At 36.0% G+C, this 24,451-nt stretch overlaps 1 protein-coding gene across 1 annotated transcript in view; it reads right to left on the reverse strand.

Moving 5' to 3' along the window:
- Positions 1-24,451, reverse strand: part of LOC117318268 (dynein heavy chain 8, axonemal-like) — a gene marked incomplete at its 3' end in the record, with an annotated part of 55,060 nt that overhangs the window by 10,057 nt on the left and 20,552 nt on the right. Inside the window, exons 22-43 of the mRNA XM_033873273.1 lie at positions 24,312-24,423; positions 23,010-23,163; positions 22,398-22,603; positions 20,703-20,829; positions 19,582-19,817; positions 18,999-19,103; positions 18,535-18,648; positions 18,145-18,207; positions 15,768-16,006; positions 14,954-15,194; positions 14,211-14,410; positions 13,677-13,830; positions 6,698-6,861; positions 5,750-5,852; positions 5,441-5,545; positions 4,829-4,990; positions 4,245-4,469; positions 3,735-3,907; positions 3,117-3,295; positions 2,793-2,980; positions 2,068-2,262; positions 1,551-1,685 (exon numbers count right to left, since the gene is read on the reverse strand). Coding sequence (XP_033729164.1) covers positions 1,551-1,685; positions 2,068-2,262; positions 2,793-2,980; positions 3,117-3,295; positions 3,735-3,907; positions 4,245-4,469; positions 4,829-4,990; positions 5,441-5,545; positions 5,750-5,852; positions 6,698-6,861; positions 13,677-13,830; positions 14,211-14,410; positions 14,954-15,194; positions 15,768-16,006; positions 18,145-18,207; positions 18,535-18,648; positions 18,999-19,103; positions 19,582-19,817; positions 20,703-20,829; positions 22,398-22,603; positions 23,010-23,163; positions 24,312-24,423 — 3,580 coding nt within the window. The remainder of the gene's footprint in view (positions 1-1,550; positions 1,686-2,067; positions 2,263-2,792; positions 2,981-3,116; positions 3,296-3,734; positions 3,908-4,244; positions 4,470-4,828; positions 4,991-5,440; positions 5,546-5,749; positions 5,853-6,697; positions 6,862-13,676; positions 13,831-14,210; positions 14,411-14,953; positions 15,195-15,767; positions 16,007-18,144; positions 18,208-18,534; positions 18,649-18,998; positions 19,104-19,581; positions 19,818-20,702; positions 20,830-22,397; positions 22,604-23,009; positions 23,164-24,311; positions 24,424-24,451) is intronic.

Genomic DNA, 24,451 nt, shown 5'->3' on the forward strand with positions numbered 1-24,451 from the left:
AAGTAACACATTTTAACTCTGATAGAAAATTGCGGTCGGGTTGTCAGACGAGACATATCTAGTATTCACACCGCCAGTACATCAGTCACGGATCATAATCATTAGATTCTTTTCAAACAACAAATAATAATCTTATTTAATAAAATCCTCACGAAAAACGGCAATGTAGTTTGTTACAACGTGCCCTCAATTCCTGGTCATATTTCTTGCGTATTCTAGCGACTTATAAATGAATATGAAACTGCGAACGGTCGTTGGTTTAGTTACAGTAGACATAACTGCCATTTTGGCTGACTAGTGATCATGAAGAGTCACGTGACAGCTGAAGTTATCTCGTGGAATGCTCGGGTGCATTTGACTACGTAAATAGGATTGGTTTTAAGCTATCAAATGTTCCTGCATATGAACTCAGGATGAACAGATGTGAATATTTTCTCTGTGAATGCATGTAAATTTCCACGACGATCAAACTGATTTTTTCTACTTTCGTTTTCAAGGCAGTATCGAGACAGAACTACGTAATCCTACGCAAACAAAATTGGATATACTGACGAGGAAAAAGGTTAATAATTATACTCTAAAATAGTCTAGAACACCAAACATTAACATTTCATTTTAAATAATTGCAGTAAACACGGTTTACATCACTTAAATTGTGTCAATAATTGCTATCAAAATAGGAACTATATTAGGCTGCGGATGTATATCATTTGTATGACAGAAAAGAGGAATAGTTAGCCGGAACAGATCTATCAGTAACCACATTTCCCCACCACGCCTATAACGGCAGGTGCCAAAGGCACCCTGACGTTAAAAATACATACAAGAGGCCCAATGGGCCTGTATCACTCACCTGGCTCTACCGCAACTTTTAATTTGATTGAGGTCATTTCTACACATACTATGCTATATCTTTATTCAAATATCAGTGTATGCTGGGTTTATTCATATTAATAAATGCTCTAGTCCTTCATTCCAGCATAATATTTGCCTAATCTCATATTTCAGAGACTCTTGGCTATAGCAAAATTATTGTCTACACATTTAAGCCGATTTCACCCCTGTGACCATGAATGTAGGTCAAGGTCATTTATTTGAACAAACTTCATAGCCCTTCACCCCAACATGCTACAGGCCTAATATAAAGTCCCTACACCTCTTGGTTATCGAGAAGAAGCCATTTGAAGATTATAGGCTATTCCACCCGTGTGACCTTGAATGGGGGTCAAGGTCATTTATTTGAACAAACTTGGTAGCCCTTCACTCCAGCATGCTACAGGTCCAATATCAAGTCCCTAGGCCTCTTGGTTATTGAGAAGAAGTTGTTTTAATTAAAAGTTTACGCCGGCCGGCCAGATGACGGACGCCGCACCACGGCATAAGCTCACTTGCCTTTCAGGCAGATGAGCTAATAACACACCAGATGCAGAAGAACAAGAAATGATACCATACAGCCTACTAGTGTTTACTAACACCCTGAAATACTGAACACTGTTTACAGAACTGATTTTATCTCATAAGACTTACTAATGAGCTAGAAAGTGGATTACCAGTTTGGAGAGATTCATGTCTCTCAACACTCTCATCACGATAGTGCTCTCAGTGTCATTGGGACGAGCTCTCTTATTGGCTCCGAGTGTTCTCAACACAGACAGGATGTTCCTCAAACCAAAATCATAATGCACCTGTCAAGACAGAAATGATAAAGGTTCAAAATTAAATGGAAGGGAAAATTTGCAGCATTTCAAACATCTGTGAGAAGACAGCTTATAAGATTTTTCAATAGTGTCTGATTCATTGGCATATTTGTAAATAAAATATGCTTGAATAAAACACTATGACAATATACCTATTATGTAAATAATGTGTTACATAAAATGTGTTTGTTTACTGACTACATCAATTATCTATTCAGAATTTGTTACCAAAACAGCTAGCAATTTTCATCTTTAAGTTTCCAGCTGGATATACATTCAGTGTACATGGATCAAACTGTTTTCTCAATATAAACAGTTTGTACACTTGATGTTTATGCTACTTCTCAAGAGAAGAATATATATGCCATACCTGTTTGGAAAGCTGCTCCTCACACAACTTGTACAGGGTGTAGAATTTCTGGGCCAGGATGATATTTTCCTGGAAACCACAACTGGCCAACTTGACCCTCATGATGATCTGACGGTCAGGAACCATCATAGCTACTGTCCTGAACTGGACCTTCAGATTCTCAGGCAGCTCCTGACGACCGGCATACCCAGGGTTCTGTGATAGAATGTAAATTTGTGTATGTCAGCCCTATTGTCTTCTGTCTCAATTACAGACTATCTGTACACAGATGTCTGGAACAAATTCAGTTTTAGACATTGGTTGTATACATGTAATTTCCCAATGCCTGTTTATAGCATGTAATATCATAGAAATAAGGTGTTTCTTCTCCAAACTTCAACATCTGGCAGTGGTATCTAAGCATCAGAGAAACATTGACCATTTTAATCCTTAATGTCCAACCATTACATCTGCTAAAAAGATCATCCATTAACATAGCAAATTTGGTAAGTCAGGTAATGTCACAGTGGTTCTAATAAGAAACAAAAGGATTTCTGATATTATCATGGCGAGATTTTCTCGTGAAACAAGATGGGATTCTATGGCCAGTGCAGGATTTCCTGTCTACAGCAGCAATATTTGCTTAATATTTTACAAAGCAGTGCTAAAAGCCAAATGCCCTAAACATGAAAATTGGCATTTTCTACAGAGAAAATGAGACAACAAATGGAAACAAGTGTAATTACCATGGTGATGAAGAGACCAAATTCTGGGTTCAGATCAACATTGTCTCCATCAGTGAAAATGAACTCCTTCTTTCTCTCCTTTTTGGCGACCAGAACTATGTAGATCTGCTGTGCAGCTACAGACAATACAGGCAACTCAATTCTGTTGAACTCATCAAAACATCCCCATGATCCAGACTGGGCAAGTCCTATGTAAAACAATTTCAAACTATAACTTGTAGAAATTTGAATTTAGCACCTAAGAAAATCAGTTTTGAAATGTTCCTGATTCTGGCAATATTTTCACGACAACAACATCTTCATGGTTCTTATTTATAGAATCACCTTTGTAGATTCGGCCAAGACCTCTAAAGTCCATCTGATCCGAACAGTTGAAGACGACAACGTATTTGCCAAGAGCCTTGCCCATGTCTTTAGTGGTTTCTGTTTTCCCTGTTCCAGCAGGCCCAGCAGGTGCTCCACCCATAGACATTCCCAAAGCCTGAGCCAGTGTGATGTAACACCTGTAGATATACACAATTATACAACAAACACCAGTCCTCCAGTACCAAGCCACGAGGATGGAATCAGGTTCTATGTCACAAAGCAAGATTTCAATATCAGAAATCAGGGTTGCATGTCATAATGCATGCTTTTAGAATCAGAAATCAGGTTGCATGTAAAATAACAAGATTTTAAGAGAAGAAGTAAGGTTGCATGGTACAAAAAAAGATTTCAAGATAAATAATTTGACAGGTTGCGTGTCTCAAACAGGATTTCAACATAAGAAATCATGTTGTATGTCACAACACAAGATTTTAAGATCAGAAATCAGGACCAGGTGAGCTAAAAGCTTTTTAACATTTGTGTTGAAAATCCAAACCTCAGATAATACGAATTCAGATGACAAACTTCTGAAAAGAACTTTCCTGAAGGAACAATTTATACAATTTATAAGAATACCTATCAGTGAGTGGGGTGATGACAAGTCGGTCTGTACAGCCAAGGAACTCATTCTGGTAGATAAAGTCTACATCTGTGATTTGGACTATACATTGGTCTGTGTCCTCCTTGAAGTAAAACCTGGCCTGCTTCAACCACTCAAAGTCTGTTACTGACTTAATGTGCATCCTTGTCTACAGATCAGATGGAAATCATATTTGTTTTTAATATTTTGTTTTTCTGTATATTTTTTTTCTTGTGATACATATTTAGAGAGATTCAATTAGCAATATAGAAAGTTACAGTATCTTGTGTTAATTATGTAACTTCCTTGATCTGATATGATGCTATTTATGGTCACTTTTCAAAAGATCAATCGAAAAATAAATATTCTGTTGATATTTAAAAGAAAAGCTTTGGGGCTCATTCACATGTCCTTCAACTCCTGAACAGGAAAGGAGTCATGTGACGAGTTCCCGGTGAGCTAATAAACAAAATTACAACTTCTTAAGTTTAGATCACTCCACTCACCAAGTCATCAAATATGTCACGCTGGTGAACGTGGATTGTGACAAGTGTCTCGTACTTGACTCTTTCCACCTTAGTGAGGTCATGAGTTGTCTGTTCTATCAGCTTGTTGAGCATATCCAGGAAGCGTTGGTTGGTCGTTTGCATAATTTTCTTGTCACTGCGAGCATGCTGCAGCGCAATCTCGGCATCTCTAGTCCATATCATCTGGATGCCTAGTAAACCAACCTAAACCGAGCAAAGATAGAGGGTGATTCAAAACAGTATAAAGACTACTCATCAAAACTCATAGCCGATTTGTGACCGCCTCTTATCCAGCCTGCTATACATGACATTACCATATTATCCACCAATATGCCAAAGAGTCAATAATAATTTTTATACAAAGAAGGCTGGCTGTATCACATGGCAACAAAACTAAGCATTTTTACTAATTTACTAAACTGAAATTGACACAGGCAGACTAACTAAAAGGCATCAGCTTAGTGCCAAACAATATGAGTTAAGGATAACAATGAATTAATCAGACCATATATGAACATATGATCACTTAAGATATCTTTTCCATTAGTGTATCTGTAACAAACCTGAGCAGGAAAGTTGGCAAGGAATCCCAGTAGCTCGAACTCAGGTGTGTTGATGTTGCGGAATGCGTCCCTGATGACGCCGTGTAGTGATCTCTGTTGTTGATACAGTAGTTCTCCAAGCCACATCTCCACATTACCCTTGGCATTGATCTCCGTCTCCAACTGTCAACAGTTATATGCCACCATGGAGTTAACATGTACCTAATTCAGAGTAGAATTATCACCACAACCAATAATGCTTGAATTACTGTTACTGGTGTTCTGAGATAATTATATTGTCAGAAAATTGACACGGTCAGGCACTTCGTTCCCATGTAGAAAATCTGAGTGGCCTTCTGTGTCAGCTCCTTATGTTTTAGTTGATCTTGCATTCTGACAGGCATACAACTACCATTATCAAACCCATCACACTACTCCTATCACTCAGTAGCTGAAGTATTCCAGCCAACCAAACAGTCTTTTCTATTTATATATATAATGCCATTTAATTGGAAGCTCAAGTCATGAGATAATTCAATCAGTAACATTTTGATAAATGAAACAACACAGCTGACAGATAAGCAAAGTGTATGATAATTCTGTGGAGTTATAAGCCCTTTAACTGTCACCAACCATAATCTTTTCTCCTTCTCTGGAGACGACAGCCATCATTCTGTCATAATCCTTTTCGTGGAACTCGACCTCATTCACATTTTCAAATATTCCCAGCAAATGAGCCTGGATAAAAGAATAATCAAATACATTTATATGTCTTGTAATCAATGTTATTTATATGTCAATCCAAAGAATTGTATTTTGAATTAAATCATAGTAAACTAGCAATTACATGGAGAACAATATGACATATTATAAGACAAGTACAGAGTAAACAGAAGAGGTTACACTGGTGGGCATTGTTTAACATATTAAGTTTCTTCCTACCTGGATTGTGTGGGAATCACTGGCCTGTCCAAGGATTTCCAGCAAGGCTGGGTCAGAAATAAAGAAAAATCTTGGGAACACCAGTCTTTTTTTCTCCAAATACCTGCGAGAAAAACAAAATGGTTATCATTTAAAAAAAAAAAAAAAAAACACCCAAAAAACAAAAACAAATCATAATTAATATGCCTGCTTGAACTGTTGATGACATGATGGATATTTCAGACAAGACATACCCAGTATTGTAAAGAGCTTACTATATAATAGTCATCCAATATATATACTCAGTATTGATTCAATTGACAGTCAATACTTGCCTATTGAGAGATTTCTGACAGTTAACGCTAGCCCAGGGAGAGATTTCTGACAGTCAATACTTGCCTATTGAGAGATTTCTGACAGTCAATACTTGCCCAGGGAGAGATTTCGGACAGTCAATACTTGCCTGTTGAGAGATTTCTGACAGTCAATACTTGCCCAGGGAGAGATTTCTGACAGTCAATACTTGCCTGTTGAGAGATTTCTGACAGTCAATACTTGCCCAGTGAGAGATTTCTGACAGTTAACGCTTGCCCAGAGAGATTTCTGACAGTCAATACTTGCCAAGTGAGATATTTCTGACAGTCAATACTTGCTCAGTGGGAGACTTCTGACAGTGAATGCTTGCCCAGTGAGAGATTTCTGACAGTCAATACTTGCCCAGTGAGAGATTTCTGACAGTCAATACTTGCCTAGTGAGAGATTTCTGACAGTTAACACTTGCCCAGAGAGATTTCTGACAGTCAATACTTGCCAAGTGAGAGATTTCTGACAGTTAACGCTTGCCCAGAGAGATTTCTGACAGTCAATACTTGCCCAGCGAGAGATTTCTGACAGTCAACACTTGCCCAGCGAGAGATTTCTGACAGTCAATACTTGCCCAGGGAGAGATTTCTGACAGTCAATACTTGCCCAGTGAGAGATTTCTGACAGAGTTCTAACTGTTCCAGTAGATGAGGTAATAGCTGCCCCAGGGTCTCGTCCCCTACACAGCACTGCACCACATTGGTGACCTCATGGGCACGTAACATGATCTTCACCCAAGACTTATCAATGTTCTGGAATCGCTTGGCTTCCTGAAAGTATTAGGAATAATGACATCACAAAATTTGTTTCCAGTATACCTTCTTGCCAAATATTTTTCAGTTTTGTTCGTGTTCATACAAAAATCAAAGTACTGAAAGTACTGTAGGAGGCGTTAGTCAGATGTAAAAGGAGATATTTGAAATAAAGCAAGAATACAAATTAAACTGATATCAACATGACTAAACATTTCCACTTAAGTGTGTCAAACCAACCGGACATAATGGTTTTCACAGTCCTGATGAATGTAATGGTTTAGACTGTTCCGATATACATAATGGTTTTAACCATCTTAAAGTTTCAAACCTACTAGTAGTTAAACATTTCTTATTTCAATCAAACCTTTACTTAAGAAGTCAAACATTTTAAATTTTTTCAAATCGACTTCTACTTAGGTACATGTCATTAACATTCATACTTTAAACCATCTTTTATATTTAAGTAGTTCAAAATTTGCATTTATGTGTTTAAAACACACTTATATTTTATAGGCCTGGGTATTAGAAATGTCGAAACAATATGATATGCATTTCGATATGTTATAACAATACACGATATGTATTGAAAATACAGGGAGTGTCTGCTACTTTTTTGTTGAAAGTGTGCAATGTCTTTCAATATCTTGTAAACAAAATTGTTTATTCCTTTCTATTTTGATCTTAGAATAATATCAAAATTAGATTGACGGCTTTTAAAAGTTATTACACTTTTTTTTCAACAAAGACCTCATTTGTTAAGGACAATTATTTTAAAATTAGATATCAATTCCATCTATTTTAATAGATCCAATGTCAATATTAACAATAAACTGTGATTTGTGATTTGTTGCTTTTTAATTTACCACCAAGATGTAGATAATAGCCTAGTAGCTATAGGTACTGTATATAAATATACAGCGTTTTACATGCAAAATATTGAAGAAAACTTTCATATTTGATATCAATTCAATATGATTGTATAAGTCCCTTGGGGTGGGGAAAGAACCCTGGGCCTATTTTTACATCAGGATTGTGTTCATCTCCTGGTCAATTTGGCTTAATTGACATAAATAACTTCTTCTCTGAAACTAAGCAATCGATATAGCTCATACTTGACTGGTAGCATCATTTTGGGTAGGGATTCAAAATTGTAATGGTGGGGTTGACCCCTGGGGGGCAGGGTCAAAAGGGGTCAATTGGTTTCTCTGAAACTAAGTTATGGATATAACTCACATTGGTGTGGTAGCAATCCCTATGGGGTTGTACCCAAAGTCAATTTCATTTCATGGATTAATTGCACAATTTGGTATAAAACCTACAATTGCATGTTAGCATGGTTATGGGGTGGGTATTCAAAATTGTAAGAATGTTGGGGTTAACCTCCCGGGGGCTGAAGGATGGGACCAAAATAGGTCAATTTCGCTAAATTGACATTTTTAGAATAACAATAAACCAATGTACATGTACCCATATAAAATGCTTATGATATATTGACATAGAAATACCAGCTACAAATTAACTTAAGCATCATTCTTGTTTCATATCTCATAAAACCAGGTGAGCGATACATGCCCTCTGGGCCTCTTGTTTTATCTGTGAAACCATTCAGATTCCAACTCCATAATCTTGCTGGACACCCCTTTTGAGCCAACAATTGAATTGCAATTTATGGATAATTTTTAATTTTGGCAAGAAAACATTCTTTAAAGGGCATGTCTGCATCATTTTTAATAATTTGCCCTTGAAACTTCGCACACACCTTCATAAGAGCCGGTTCTTTAAAATGTGAATGAAGGTCATGGTCAGAGAGATAAACTCAATATTTGTAGCCAGTCACACATGTTACATGTATCTGTTTGCCAAATATCCAGCCTTTATGTGTATGTGCAGTTTTGGGTCATTTTTTCATTTTGGTAGGAATTTCTTTTTAAAAGTGCCATATCTGCGTCATTTTGATTATTTGACCTTGATACATTGCACACACCTTTAAAAGGGCCGATTCTTTAAAATGTGACCCAAATTAATAATTTTGAAAGAACTTTGAATTTTTTTCATCATTTGACCCCCGTGACCTTGAATGAAGGTCAAGGTCAAATATAAGTATCACATTTGTAGCCAGCCATACGTTATCGATGCGCCAAACATCAAGCCTTCATGTGTATATAGATAAAAGAGCAGAAACCTTTATTCTGCAATTTTGGATTATTATTTAATTTTGGCTGGAGAAAATAGCTTTATGATTCTTTTCCAAGTGCCATATCTTTCTGCCTTATTTTTATCTGATGACAATAAAATATGCACATTCTGTTTCAGTGGACTATGTTCTTTCATATGAAATGAAAAAAATAATCAATTTGAGATTTTTATTTTTGACATTCGAACCCATAACAAGTCGTTGGCCTTGACATTCTCTGACAATATGTCATTGAGAAAAGTTTGCCCTAACCACGTGCTAACCAATTTCCAAAGAAAATGAAACAAATTATGCTAAAATATGTGTGATGAGTTTCCTATATAAACTATAGTAAAATGTATCCTCTCCCCAGGGAGAATGCGACACATAGGGGGCCATGAAATTAACAATTTTGATAAAACAGCTTAAGAACCTTTTGTACACCATTCTGCGATATCTTGGTCTTAAGAAGAAGACCGACGCATGACGACAGATCAAATTATAATGGTGTATATTATGAGCTGAATGTCAAAGGATTGTAAACTCTGTACAAATTGTATTATATTATCAGGCAGTCAGCCTAAATGTATGTTTCATATCTACCATATTAGAAGTTTGAGGTTTTGTACGATATATATATATACTTAATTTGTACACATACATTAAATGAGTTAGCTGCTTTCATAAATTAAGATGTTTTTTCAAGAGTTTACTAGGCCGGATGAAATATGATCATGAGCAATCAGTATGGTCAATATGTGATTTGATAAAATGCCTCTCGTAGGTCAACCACTCATGATCACTCAACTTCTTTTTGTAGGAGTCAATATTATATGTGCGAGAATTAAACTCTCGCGATGTCTGTTGCACATAAGTACAAAGAAATACATTATCACTTAAGCCGAAAAAAATCACACTTAAGTAGCAATAACACATAATAGTCGAAAACCCAATATATGTTATCAGTGATAAGAAACAGTACTTATAAGCATTTTTGGCAATTTATCCTGAAACAGCTATAGCCTTCCATATTTGACATCCCACAGATTGTTGCTTGTATATATATATAGTTTTAAAGGTCAACATTGGAAACAAGAGGCCCAGGGGCCTTAACGGTCATCTGACTCTAAATGAAAACCCTTATATTATTGTAGTATGCATTCTCTGTAGCAAGTATATAGTGGTACTGTTGGCCATGGTGGCCATCTTGGATTTCTGACTGACCCAATAAATAATAACACTTGGTCTGGACCATCTAAGGATAATTTCTGGTAAGTAAGAGCTGAATCCCACCGGTGGAATTTGAGAAGAAGTTTGAAATAGGTGTTGTTCATGAAAACCATGATTGCGCAATCATGTTACAAAATGGCCGTCATTGCTGCCATGTCAAAATTTTTATGAGGCCAAAAAAAACAACAACACTTTGTTGGCCCTCCTTCCTTAACATCCTCACCAATTTCCAGCTCAATGGCACCAGTGGAACTGGAGAAGAAGTTAAAAATGTGTTTTTTAAGATTGCGGATATGGCGGCCATCTTGGATTTCAGACTAATCTAAAACCTAACAACACTTGGTTGGGATCATCTCAGGAACATTTCAGGCAAGTTTCAGCCCAACAGCACTGGTGGAACTTGAGAAGAAGTTTAAAATGTGTTTTTCAAGATGGCGGCTATGGCGGCCATCTTGGATTTCGGACCGACCCGAAAAATAACAACACTTGGTCGGGATCATCTCATGATCATTTCAGGCAAGTTTCAGCCCAACAGCACTGGTGGAACTTGAGAAGAAGTTTAAAATGTGTTTTTCAAGATGGCGGCTATGGCGGCCATCTTGGATTTCGGACCGACCCGAAAAATAACAACACTTGGTCGGGATCATCTCATGATCATTTCAGGCAAGTTTCAGCTCAATAGCACTGGTGGAACTGGAGAAGAAGTTTAAAATGTGTTTTTCAAGATGGCGGCTATGGCGGCCATCTTGGATTTTGGACCAACCCGAAAAATAACAACACTTGGTCGGGATCATATCAGAATCATTTCAGGCAAGTTTCAGCTCAATAGCACTGGTGGAACTGGAGAAGAAGTTTAAAATGTATTTTTCAAGATGGCGGCTATGGCGGCCATCTTGGATTTCAGACCGACCCGAAAAATAACAACACTTGGTCAGGATCATCTCATGATCATTTCAGGCAAGTTTCAGCTCAATAGCACTGGTGGAACTGGAGAAGAAGTTTAAAATGTGTTTTTCAAGATGGCGGCTATAGCGGCCATCTTGGATTTTGGACCAACCCGAAAAATAACAACATTTGGTCGGGATCATCTCAGGATCATTTCTGCCAAGTTTCAGCCCAACAGCACTGGTGGAACTTGAGAAGAAGTTTAAAATGTGTTTTTCAAGATGGCGGCTATGGCGGCCATCTTGGATTTTGGACCAACCCGAAAAATAACAACATTTGGTCGGGATCATCTCAGGATCATTTCTGCCAAGTTTCAGCCCAACAGCACTGGTGGAACTTGAGAAGAAGTTTAAAATGTGTTTTTCAAGATGGCGGCTATGGCGGCCATCTTGGATTTCGGACCAACCCGAAAAATAACAACACTTGGTCAGGACCATCTCAGGATCATTTCAGGCAAGTTTCAGCTTAATCCCACTGGTGGAACTTGAGAAGAAGATTGAAATGTGAAAAGTTTACGCACGACGCACGACGCACGGCGCACGGCGGACGGCGCACGGCGCACGACGACGGACGAAGCATGATGACTATAGGTCATCCTGATCCTTCGGGTCAGATGACCTAAAAACCTAAATGGTTATACATGAAACGTAAACATATATGCGTGCGTGACATTCATAATAGATAGAATTATTGACAAACAAGTTTCATTTATTTTCACACTTTCTGGAGACCAATAAGGAGATTGATGATTATTTTAAGGGATATGTTCGCGACATGAAAATCAAACATTTTTAATTAAATTTCAAAAGCAAATATAGATTTATTTTGAAAGTTATGAGGAATATTGATATTTGAGAAAGTCTTATATTATATGGATTTGATATCGATTGCCAATAGATATACATGTATTTATCATTTTACATGAAAACAAAAAGTTATATTACATGAAAACAACAAAAAGTTGTACTAATAGGTTAAAATGCAATTGGTATACATTTTGTAATACAAACATTTCACAGCTTGGTGCATACAAATGTATATATATATTACATGAAAACACTTGAAAAGGTTGAATCGTGAGCTGAATAATATATAAATAAGACAAGCTGGTTCAATAATAATTTAGCATTTTCATATATATTACGAGCGCGAGTAGCTACTGCAGTAAACCTTATCACAGAAATCCAGATTCTGTATATTGTCTCTGTCGGGGAAGGTACAGCACAAATGACCACCACGACAGATATGTGCCAGTTTTCTTAGTTTTAAAAAATAAACGATCGAATTCCATCACGCCATCACGTAGGTCTACCGATTCATGGATTTGAAACACAGGGACTTCGAGCAGTTATCGCAGTAATCCGAAGGGTTCTGGGGTTGATATCGCCTTAAAGCTGATTAAAGTTTGCATATAGTATATAGCAAGATCGTCAGAAAATTCGGACTATAATCGCAGTAGATATTGTGATTTTGTGGTCTGGCCAGGCTTGAACAACGTATCGCAAACAGTTTCGTCCTAAATAAACAAACACTTATTTCAGTGAGTCAACAAACAGATTTAAACTTTGTAAGCAACTTGCCTTTAATTCATGTTGATAGATATTAATTTCTAGCGACAAACATCATTTTGATGCTTCGTGTGAAGCCCGTGTCCACGTGCTTCCATTTTGACAAGAGTGCTCGCTCACGTAAACAGACGGAACACGTGATCGCTAAATATCGGACTAAATCTCATAAAATCTCGTGAACAAACTACCAAGTTGTAAACAAAAGAAATGTTGTTAGCCAAAACCTGGAGGGTATTATGAAAATCAGGAATTTGTTTGTGCTTGGTTGTTATGCCATCCTTATTTCTAGTAGTTAAACAAGTGTCCTCTGTAAGGTAACGTCAGAATCTCGCAGTTATCTCCCTTCAAACAGTATTTTCAATATAGATTTGCAAAAATCGATGCAAGTGTAGATATTTACAAGACATTATTCTTATTGTTTATTCAAAATAATTCCTGAAATGTTCAAAACATTATCAGCATAGTTAATACATTTATGTGCACATCTACTTTGAATGACGGACTACAATGACGTGCCTCATACTTGGAACTAATTATAAGCGAATCATTACCCCTAGTTACAGAAATTACCACCAGAGGTCTCAAATTCCGGGCTTCCGCCGAAGAGAAATTTATACTGAATATAACTTTTTTCATGTAAAAGCACTTTATTTGTAGTCTTGATAGTTTTCATAAATGTATATATTGTTCAACTACATCATATATGTACCGAAAGAAACTACAAAATGAACTGTGAAAGGAAATATAACGAAAATGAAAGTGAGAGATTGTGACGTCACAACTCGTAGGTGATTGTAATATGGCAGGCGTAAACGCCTCCATAAAAATGCTAATACAGTGATGAATATAACAGTAGTTGATAATATGGTTGTTACAAAATGCATGCAAGTACAATCTTGATTTTAAATAAACACCTGTGGAAGCTGTTTGGCAATGTCTCCGCCCACAAACACAGCCTCCAAGTAGACCCAAAGGTTCTGTACAATGAGCCAGTTTTCCAGGATGTCATTAGTATTGGACAGCTTGGCCACCCACTCCTGTATAGTCTTCTTAAAAGGGGCATTGTACCTGTACAGGGAAGTCATTACTCAAGTTACTCAATAAATCTCATGTAATACATGATAGTCTCATCATATTACAGGACTCAACCTTTCCAGCATAGCACTGACATCTAATTTTGTAATTATCACAAGAACTAGATATATCATAAACAGCAGCGAAATATTGGGACTGAAATTTTACTAAATCTTAATAAAATTCTATCAAAAACAGCAGCGAAATATTGGGACTGAAATTTTACTAAATCTTCATTTATAAATAAACTATGAAAGTAATATGTTTATTAGGTGCAACTTTGAATTCTCCATGAAAGTTACCTTCTTCTTGCGAAAAATGTGAATCCCAGTTCACTACCTGAGGGACTTAACCACACATTTCTGTTTACTAACCTGTTACTTAGGAGAGAGCTGAGAACCATGAGGCTGTCCTCCAGCATAGCAATGATCTCGGAAGTCTCACCACCTTTCAGCAGTAGTTCCCCACGAGCCTTGAAGTTAGAGAAGCTCAGTATTCGCCCGTTCCAGTCAGCAATAACAACAGCCAGTTTAGCTTCTATGTCCTTTTCTTTTACAGCAGATATACACACATCCTGTAAATATTCAGTATGTTATTTGTATGTTTATATCATACAGCAGATATACACACTTCCTGTAGTAAATATTCAGTATGTTATTTGTATGTTTATAACAAACATCAAATGTTGCATGGTCTATGTATGTCAAAAATATGAATTTGGTGAATAAACAGAAAATAAGATATTTTGTTTACTTTCAGAATATATCAAGTGACAAATTAGAGACCTAATACTTGAGTTTCACACCAACTTTCCTGTTGATATTTCTCAAAGAAAAGATGAGAAAACATTGAAAATTCAAAAATTAACAATTATGGAAGACACAGTATGTGTTTGCTGGTTGTAATGTGGAAGACTTGTGGCCAAATATTGTTTTGCTGAGAACTATGGATCAATTAAAATCTTTCCATTTTAATGACATGCATTCAATGATCAATTCAGCATCTTTCTTAAACACTGGGTAGCTATTAAATATAGAGTAAATATCTTGTATATGTAGGTTATCTGACAGTGATACATGGTATCAACCATAATGGTGGGATCCTATGAAACCATTACCTCAATATCTTCCTTGTATTTGAGAAGGGGTGCCTTCATGATGTCCCTGAGTGTGAAATTTTCTGAGTCAAAATCAAATGTGTGCCCAGTTAACTTGGCGATACGGTCCCAATGACGCTCCTTCATTGCCTTATTGGACATGAGTTCTAGCAATGGACAAGACTCACTGAAGTCATCAATCTTTTTCTTCAGCTCCAGAAATGCCTGCCATTCCTTCAGTGCTTTAGGCAGTCGACGACATCTAGTATGTAGACCCAAATGCTTATAATATAACCTTCAAACGTTCATAATCATATATGGAGAAACTTAGGATTTATACCTACTAAAAATGCTGAACACAATGAATCTCAACACAAATTTTAGTTTTCATCTCTTTCATTTCAAACAAAACCTGGACTCTAGTAATAGATGTATCTCCCTGGGCCCTGTTGTTCTAAGGATGGTTAGCTTAATCACTTGATTAGTGAAAATCTCATTTCTCCTTTACTTTAAAATCAGGATTTTAAAATTCTTGTTTAACTGTGTTTAGACTAATCACCCTATGAACAACCTGGTCCTGCTATTAGAAAGTAACCAGATTCCCTACATTTTAGTAAGCCAGACATACCAGATCGGTCCCTAGCAGAAGAAATGAAAACATATTAATGAAATCTGTTCCTTATTAGAAATCAAACAAGACTGATCTTTGTGAACAATATCATAATTACAGAATGAAATTATTTAGGCAATCTAAACCTCTTGTTGACTTATTCATCAATCTGTATAAAACAATATGTGCATCAGTCTATACCTTCAATATTACAATGTTTCCTACCTGTTCTGCAGATCGCTCAGTTCTCCATTGATCTTTTCAATGTCCACTTCTGTCCACAGAATGTCAAAGTAACCATTGATTACAGTCATCACAGTGCTGTAGAGGCCGTACAGTTTCTGGAGCAGGCCAAGCTCCTTACGGATCCTCATCAGACTGGGGTACTCTGTCACAGTCAGTCCAAACAGCTGCTCTCCAGCACTGTAGATACCATACTTGTTGTACAGCTCATCAAACTGACTCTGTAAATACAAGGTTACTTTCATATCTATATATCACACACTGTAGATACCATACATACAGCTCATCAAACTGACTCTGTAAATACAAGGTTACTTTGATATCTATATATCACACACTGTAGATACCATACATACAGCTCATCAAACTGACTCTGTAAATACAAGGTTACTTTGATATCTATATATCACACACTGTAGATACCATACATACAGCTCATCAAACTGACTCTGTAAATACAAGGTTACTTTGATATCAATATATCACACATGAGCAATAGTCAAAATATACTGTACCAGTAAAATCATAAATTATCATTCTCCCCATGAGATTGACCAAGGCAATATCCAATCCTTATGTTTCAATTAAACCTGTTTGTGAATACCTTAAGGTACTAAATGCTAGAAATTGTTAAAGTTTTTTATTACCTTACTATATTAACCCTTTCGCTGCTAAAGCGGCTGAAACCGCCCGTGTCCGTATTGGACTAAACCGCCCGAAACCGCCAGTGTTACCTGTGTGTGTTTTGCCTGCAGATTACTCACTTCCCCTTTACTTTCACTTTTAAGTCTCGCGAGATCTCGCTAGAGCACTACTTCCTGTTTATGCAGACAACATGACTGCTGGCTATACGATGCATATCAGGTTAAAATTACGACCGTAAGCAAAATTTTGACAGAAAAAACGAAAGTGTCATAAAATGGCGGATCTAATGAAGTCAATTGATAAGTTTGTTCACTTTAGTAACATATTTTTTTCACGGATTTAATGAGAAATACTTCAGAAAAACTATCAGAAACATCAAAAGGACACGGGATGATATTGATGATGAATCCAGCGTAGATTTTTTCAGATAACGATCACGAAACATCGGTAGAGGACGACGATCCATTCTGACAAAATTTTGAATTTTGAATGGGATGTTGACCTATTTGTGAATATTTTATCGGACTTCGCCGAATATACAGTGGCAATTTATCACTTGCAAATGGATGAAAAACACAGATTTCTTTTTCAAAAGTTAATTCCAGCTAAATATTTGGACATTAATGCTACTGAAACGAACAGGTAAGTTGATAGAATTGACCTGATAAAAAATGGCGGCCGTAATATATGACGAGGAATGTGCTTTCAATATCGTTGTGTGAAAACGTGATCTACCATGATTGAGCTGCATACGGGACTTGGAACAATTGGTCTTTGTGTGTAAATGATTCTCAGACTAATTTAAATCGCCAATAATTAAAAAAAAACATTAATAATATGTTTTTAAACCATATTTTGACATATTTACCTGTTGTTACCTGTGCTCGTTTGCACCTGTGATTTGGTTTATTACCAATTTTTATGGACTGTTATTTGGAAATAAAGTACTACCTGTAATAATAAGTGTAAGAGTTTTTACCTTAGAAGGACCCGAAACTTAATCAATACCAAATTCATGCTTGAAATTAAAAGCAGTTTTATTCCATAGTTTACCTGTGTGATTTACCTGTATTACCTGGGGTAAGACTTGAATCAAGTTTTGGAATTTTTGCTCTAGTTGGTTGTTGGTTGTTAATAAGTGTCAAAACTATATTTGATGCAGTAAAAACACACACAGGGACATTGTTATTCAATATTTTTATAATTTTCACCTTAATTACCATTTTTACCTGATCATATTACCTATAAATGATAACATAGGACCATAATGAATACATATTCTGAAGGGTAAAGGTACCAACCATTGCCACTCAAAATTTCATCAAAATCTATCAACAAATGACAAAGTTATCCTCAATAGAAAAAAACTTTCCAAAGAAGTCAAATTAGTCTCAATTAATTCAAATTATCCATATGCCTATATGGTAAGTAATGTGGCAACGAGAGGGTTAAGGTACTAGATTCTAGAAATTGTTAAAGTTTTTTATTACCTTACTATATTAACGTACTAGATTCTAGAAATTGTTAAAAAAATTTGATTACCTAACAATGCATAATTATCTGATATTAATGTTTGAAATAAATTTAATTCTAACTAAAGATATGTCAGGTATTTCATGTATATAATAGTACTGATATTAAAAGTTAACTATCATTTCAAGATGTTTTTACATATTAAGAATTTGTGACCTATCAGGTGTGTAATGAGACAGACCTGGAAAGCCTGCAGTCTGTCATTAGCTTCAGTTGGAGTGATGCCCTCACACATGGGACCATCCTGCAAAAATATATACATGTATATTTCATAAGTTAGGAAAACTGAAATCACTGGGAAAACAATCTAAATGCACAGAAAATTTGAGGTTGGATATCAATGATTACTGTATACTTGGAACTATTTTCAACAGTTCTTCAATTGTTGAACTATTTTCAACTGAAATCGGATAAGTTACATCAAAAACATACTACTTTACACAAAACTTTAGATGGTATGAACAAAACTGCTATTATAAAATGCACTATGATGACATCTCTAAGGAATAATACTAGATCAATACAAGTCAAGAAACTCTAATCTGATAGGCTGACCATATGAAATACCTACAGTGTCGTAGTTGAGTCCGAAATCAGAAACGTCTTTATGGAATACCTCCACCGACACCAGTAACTCACTCTTGAAGCCGGGCTGAACACTGACAAGCTCATCTTGAATTTGATTCTGAAAACATAATGATGCAATCACACAAACCAACCCTTCAACATTTCAAGGAAGTATATCATTAACACTCCTAGTCTTTGGAAGACAAAGAAAGAACAAGCATCTGCAGAGACTAAATTTTACGTTTACATTGCAGTGGCAAATATTTTTCCTAAGAAGTAACCGATCAGAAATTTTTCATGTGGCGACACTAGTACTCTCAATGTAAATGTGATCTTAAAACTTACAAATATATTTGATTCATCTGCTTGCTTACAATCTTAAATAAAAAGAATTTTCCAGACGACCCGGTGTGAAGCTGTATATATACCATAGATAACACACCATTGAAGTGTGATGACAAAACTTACTGAGCTGGCAATGAGCTTGTGGAAGGAATATCTGACAGAGTCCACTTTATCAGTCTCCTCCTTGGGAATGGTCACCTCAAAATCATGCAGCATAGCATAGGATTCCTGAAATAAAACAACTAGCAATGTTCCACAAAACACACTATACATGGTATAAATCATTCATATTAACTAGTTACATCAAGTTGAGTGACTGTGATAGCTTGCTGGCCATGTAACCTCAGGTGAAGTTCAAAGATGTGCAGTTCAACCCTCCCTATCAATGTCGGTTTGTGTTTCTAAGGAAGCTAAGAATGTGCCTTTCTTTCCTGTCATGGTTGTCATAGGGCAAGACATTTTACCTTAATTTTTCTGGATGGCATGCGATGGGCCTTCAGTATGTTATTCACTGATGTAGTCACCAACTATTATAAGGAGACCCTGTCTCAAAATGACTGGATACATCATATTAGCTGTTTGCCTTGTCGTAAAGGAAATTCTACTCAATGATATAAAATATCTATCTGAACTGAGGCTTTGCTGTGATTCTGAGCCCAATTATGTACTCAAAGTAAAAATTTCTCCCTCTCCCATATCATTTTACCTCCACAGGGCCTAATGTCATGTCTATCTGTATGGTATTTTCTCTGATGTCGGTAAGGGCAGCCATTGCCTCCCTCACATCTTCTAGGTCTCTGATTGGACGAGCCAGACGTTTGCTGTAGTCATCTATGAAGTTGATGACTTCTTCCATTTTACTTCGGTATTTTCTGTTGAGTTCTTTTCCAAACAGAAGCTTCCAGGCCTTGATTTCCACCCTCAGGGCCAGCTTCAGAGGTTCTACAGTATGGTAAAGGTACATCTCATTACATAGGCAAGAAACACACTTTAATCATTGGTTTACTGACGGAAGGAAGTTAAAGTAGCACACTTTAATCATTGGTTTACTGACAGAAGGAAGTTAAAGTATCACACTATAATCATTGGTTTACTGACAGAAGGAAGTTAAAGTAGCACACTTTAATCATTGGTTTACTGACAGAAGGAAGTTAAAGTATCACACTTTAATCATTGGTTTACTGACAGAAGGAAGTTAAAGTATCACACTATAATCATTGGTTTACTGACAGAAGGAAGTTAAAGTATCACACTTTAATCATTGGTTTACTGACGGAAGGAAGTTAAAGTATCACACTATAATCATTGGTTTACTGACAGAAGGAAGTTAAAGTATCACACTATAATCATTGGTTTACTGACAGAAGGAAGTTAAAGTAGCACACTTTAATCATTGGTTTACTGACAGAAGGAAGTTAAAGTAGCAAACTGTCATTAAAGTGCTGGATACAGAAAATCACGTTAGAATCAAAACATTCTGCCATAATTTTTAACTTGAAAGATGACTAAAATAGCTTTCAAAAGCATCAACATAATATTTCTCAAAGTCTATCATCACATTCAGAAGTGTTCAGTAATGTTATTACCTACCATGAAATCTTAAGAACAAGTCACTAGGCATCAAAGACATAATAGGTCAGGGGCCATGAGCCCTTCTCTTACAAAACCTGATTTTACCGAAACATGTTTTGAGAAATGCCTGATGACACACTACTTTTACATATTTAAGTAAACAGTACCACTGAAACAATTTTTTCCAGAGAAGCAAATCCCCTTGTGACAAGTTCCATGGACAAATTTGGCTGTGTGAAAGTTTCTTTTGTTTACCTGTAAAGAGTTCAATAGCGCCCACTTGTTCTGAAGTGTGGATGTCTTCAATGTTGTCTTCTAGTTTCTTGAACATAGCAACTTTTGCCTTGTACTCTGACAAAATGGGATCTTCTGCTACAAACTCCTGAAATATGATTGCTTCCATTGTTAAGAAACTAGAAATGCTTGAAAAGTAAGTACATGTCCAAGGCAACTTTGACGGAAATAAAGCAACATTTAAAAGATCAGTCAAGTAAACAATACATCAGGAGAAAATATAAAACCCAGCGATGTAAAACATTTAGGTCAGTGACCTATTTCTAAATATTGATGTAGTATCATATAAGTGTTTACAAACAAAACATACAGAGCATGGATGTAAATGAAGGAAATGGCTACAGAATTAGAACCAAGATAAGACAAACACCTTTTTTCACGATTCCGATTTCAGTGATCCATTAGCTAATTGTTTACTTGGAGAGCCTCGTTTTTGTTTCTGTTTGTGAACTTGTCTATGCATGCTCATACTGATAGTTGTCTGTGGCAATTAATTTTTGCACTTCAGGTCAAAGTTACATTTTCAAAAACTTATATTTTGAAGAACTTTGGGTTATCTTCAGACTTTGAGTGTTGTATGTTAAAGCTTACCTTTACCAGTTGAGAAAAATAAAAGATTCAAGTTTATTTTTATAGCATAAACTCATATAAACGACGGAATGCTCCTTTAACATATCAGGATTTCATGTTACTGTTTTAGTAATTAAAGTTATTGTGAGAGTTTTCACATACCGTATTTGACCTAATAAGGGCGCCTGCCCTAATAAGGGCGCCCCTACCTTTTTTCAAGGAAATAAATCTTTGACAGAGTGTCAAAATGGTGTTCAAAAGTAATGATTCATGTGAAATATTTTGCTACTTTATGTGTTCAATTTTCTTCAGCAAATTAAGTAACTGGAACACATGTTTTCGCCACATTTTGTGTATTCCTACAGGCTACAGATGACATGTCAGTGCAAAGAGCACCCAAAACTAAACACACATACAAATAATAACTTACCATCTTTATTTGAAGATAAAGTAAAGACTTCATTCTTGTTGATAAATAACTTTTGTTCAGAACAGAAAGCTGGTAAAAGATATTGTAAATTAATTATGAGGTCAAAGAAAACGATGTCTGATATGATCTGGGAAATCACCTGTTTCTATAAATAGAACACAAAAGAGTTCCATTTGAACATAAATGGTGGAACACACGTTCTCTGGTCTAAAGATCAGCTGGCATGGTTTACAAGTTTACAGGAGTATTCAAGTGATGTTTTTAAGCTTAATATATGATAATGAATAGATATCTTCATCTGGAATATTTTTATGACTGAATATTTTACCGTTTCCACAACCTTGGGTATTCTGCTATAAGGTATAGTCTGTTTCATAAAACTTCAGAATAACTAATCTTAATAAGGGCGCCCCCACTGTCAATTACCCGCGCCCTGCGCCCTTATTAGGTCAAATACGGTATATATTTCTCTGACATGAGTTCAGCTGTAATAGAATCTTACATCAATGTCATTGTCCACAAAAATCAACTTGATATCATTTAATTTATACACAATACTTTAAATGAAAGATACCGATAACATGCATTATCTACACGGAAACATTAAATAACTCTACACCAAAGACTCGAGAGTCAGACATGTATGTGATACTAACCGTTACAGCCTCCTCTCGATCCTTCTCCCATAGAAAGGCGTAGTCTGAGTATCTCTGTAGGGCCTCCATGATGTCTGCCTTCAGTGTACTGAGTGCGGATGACATCATCATCACATACTTTGACACATCCTTGTTGTCTGCAATACTCTTGTGGTAGTTCTTTAGTGGTATGGGAGGCAGAAGTTTTGTCATATGAGCCAATGGATCTGGACATAAACAACACAGCATACATCAAATCTAATTATATCATAAAGGTCCTGACACTTAAACAATTTTCAGAATCTTTCTGATTGCAGTTGGCAGTAAATTTTGTTAAAAAAATGCAGGTTTTGTCCTCAACTACCTTCATCTATACATTCCAACAAAATATGTTGAGAGTGAAATCTATACATCCCAACAAAATATCTTGAGTTTAAAAACTATGTATTTGGCAAATTCAAGTCAACAACCACCAGATTTCTTCACGATAACATGTAGATTTGAATCTACCGTATTTTGATATGGCCCCACGCAGACAGGTACTGTTAATACAGTACTTTTCAGCCTTATTAACCTGGGGTTAACTATCTGTAACAGTTATTTATGACATAAGAACTTTGAGCTATATCTCACCATGAGGGTGAAAAGAGTTGGTTTCTTTGTGTTCTGTTGTGAACTGTCGTGAGCGGTCCTGTCCCCATTGGTACACATCCTTACTGATGTCCACTACCATCTGTGTGGCTTTGTTGAGAGCGTGCTGTATATCCTCCAGTCCGGGCTGCATCACCTGTACACAAGTATTTTATTCTGGTTATCACAGAGCATACTATCACACCATGCAGACTCTTAGTTTTCCAATTCTAAGACTTTTCCAAGATTTTTCAAGGACAGTAACTGTGATAAACTTTTGGTGGAATTAAATTATGTAACATATAGTGATAGTAATGTAGTACATAGCGTTAAGTTTTATACAAAATCTTATTTTTCTGTGATATTTATGTAGTAAATAGCATTAAGTTTTAAATAAAATCTTATTTTTCTGTCACACTACCCAAAAACAAGGAAAATGCAGCAAACAATTTCTTTGAGTGAAAACAATATGTGCTTTAAGAAAAACAGTATTTATTTGAATATCTCCTTTAAATCAAGTTTATATCAATACCAAAGGCTTAATAAAATTCAAGGACTTTTCAAAGTATTTATGCCAAATTGAAAGACGTTCAAGACATGATGCCAAATTCCAAGAATTTTGCAGACAATGACTGAAATTCTAGGACTCTTCACATCTATATAAACAATACATCATGAGGCATACAGGAATAGCATCAATAACCTGGATATTCAGCAATAAAGAAACAATACATTTTGTAATCCATTTCATTTTTAAAGGAAAATATAGTAAAAATCTATGCATTGAAAAGTGTGGGAATTGGTAAAAAAAAAGCTTTATAGACAGTTTTCTTATGACATTACTCTTGATGGCAATAAGAGAGACTGATGACCATATTGAATGGGCTGTTATTTCAGCATTTCTTGTTGTTACTTTTTAATTTTTGGATACAAAACCGTTATCAAATGCAGTTGAATATGTCCTGCCATACATGCAACAAAGGTGAAGCAAAACAACCGTTTTTCTTACATTCCCAGATTTGTGTCTGGGCTGAAAAATTGTCAATTTCAATAGAGTGAATGGAAAGCGCCATTCTGATTGGTCAATACTAAAATCTATGTGATGATATATCAAAGCAGTTGATGTAATTTTTCATCAAATAAATTATTTCATACCTTTCACTGATAAGAAATTAATTGACATCATGTAAGATTGCTGAAAGATATTCCAACATTAGGGTATAAATGCTTTGAAGAAGTTTTAATCTCTTTTGTAGATAGAAATCCTATCTTGTTTTTTTAAAGAGAACTAATTGGAATACTAACCACATGAGGGATGGACAAAGTGATGTTTGCAGTGAAGAATGGAACTTGTCTGCTACCACTGCTCAAACCTCCAACACTTTCATCAAAATGCATCATACCATGCCTTCTGCCTCTGAAATAAACAGATGAATAAGATGGAC

Source organism: Pecten maximus, unplaced genomic scaffold (genome assembly GCF_902652985.1).
Source record: "Pecten maximus unplaced genomic scaffold, xPecMax1.1, whole genome shotgun sequence".
Classification (NCBI taxonomy): Eukaryota; Metazoa; Mollusca; class Bivalvia; order Pectinida; family Pectinidae; genus Pecten; species Pecten maximus.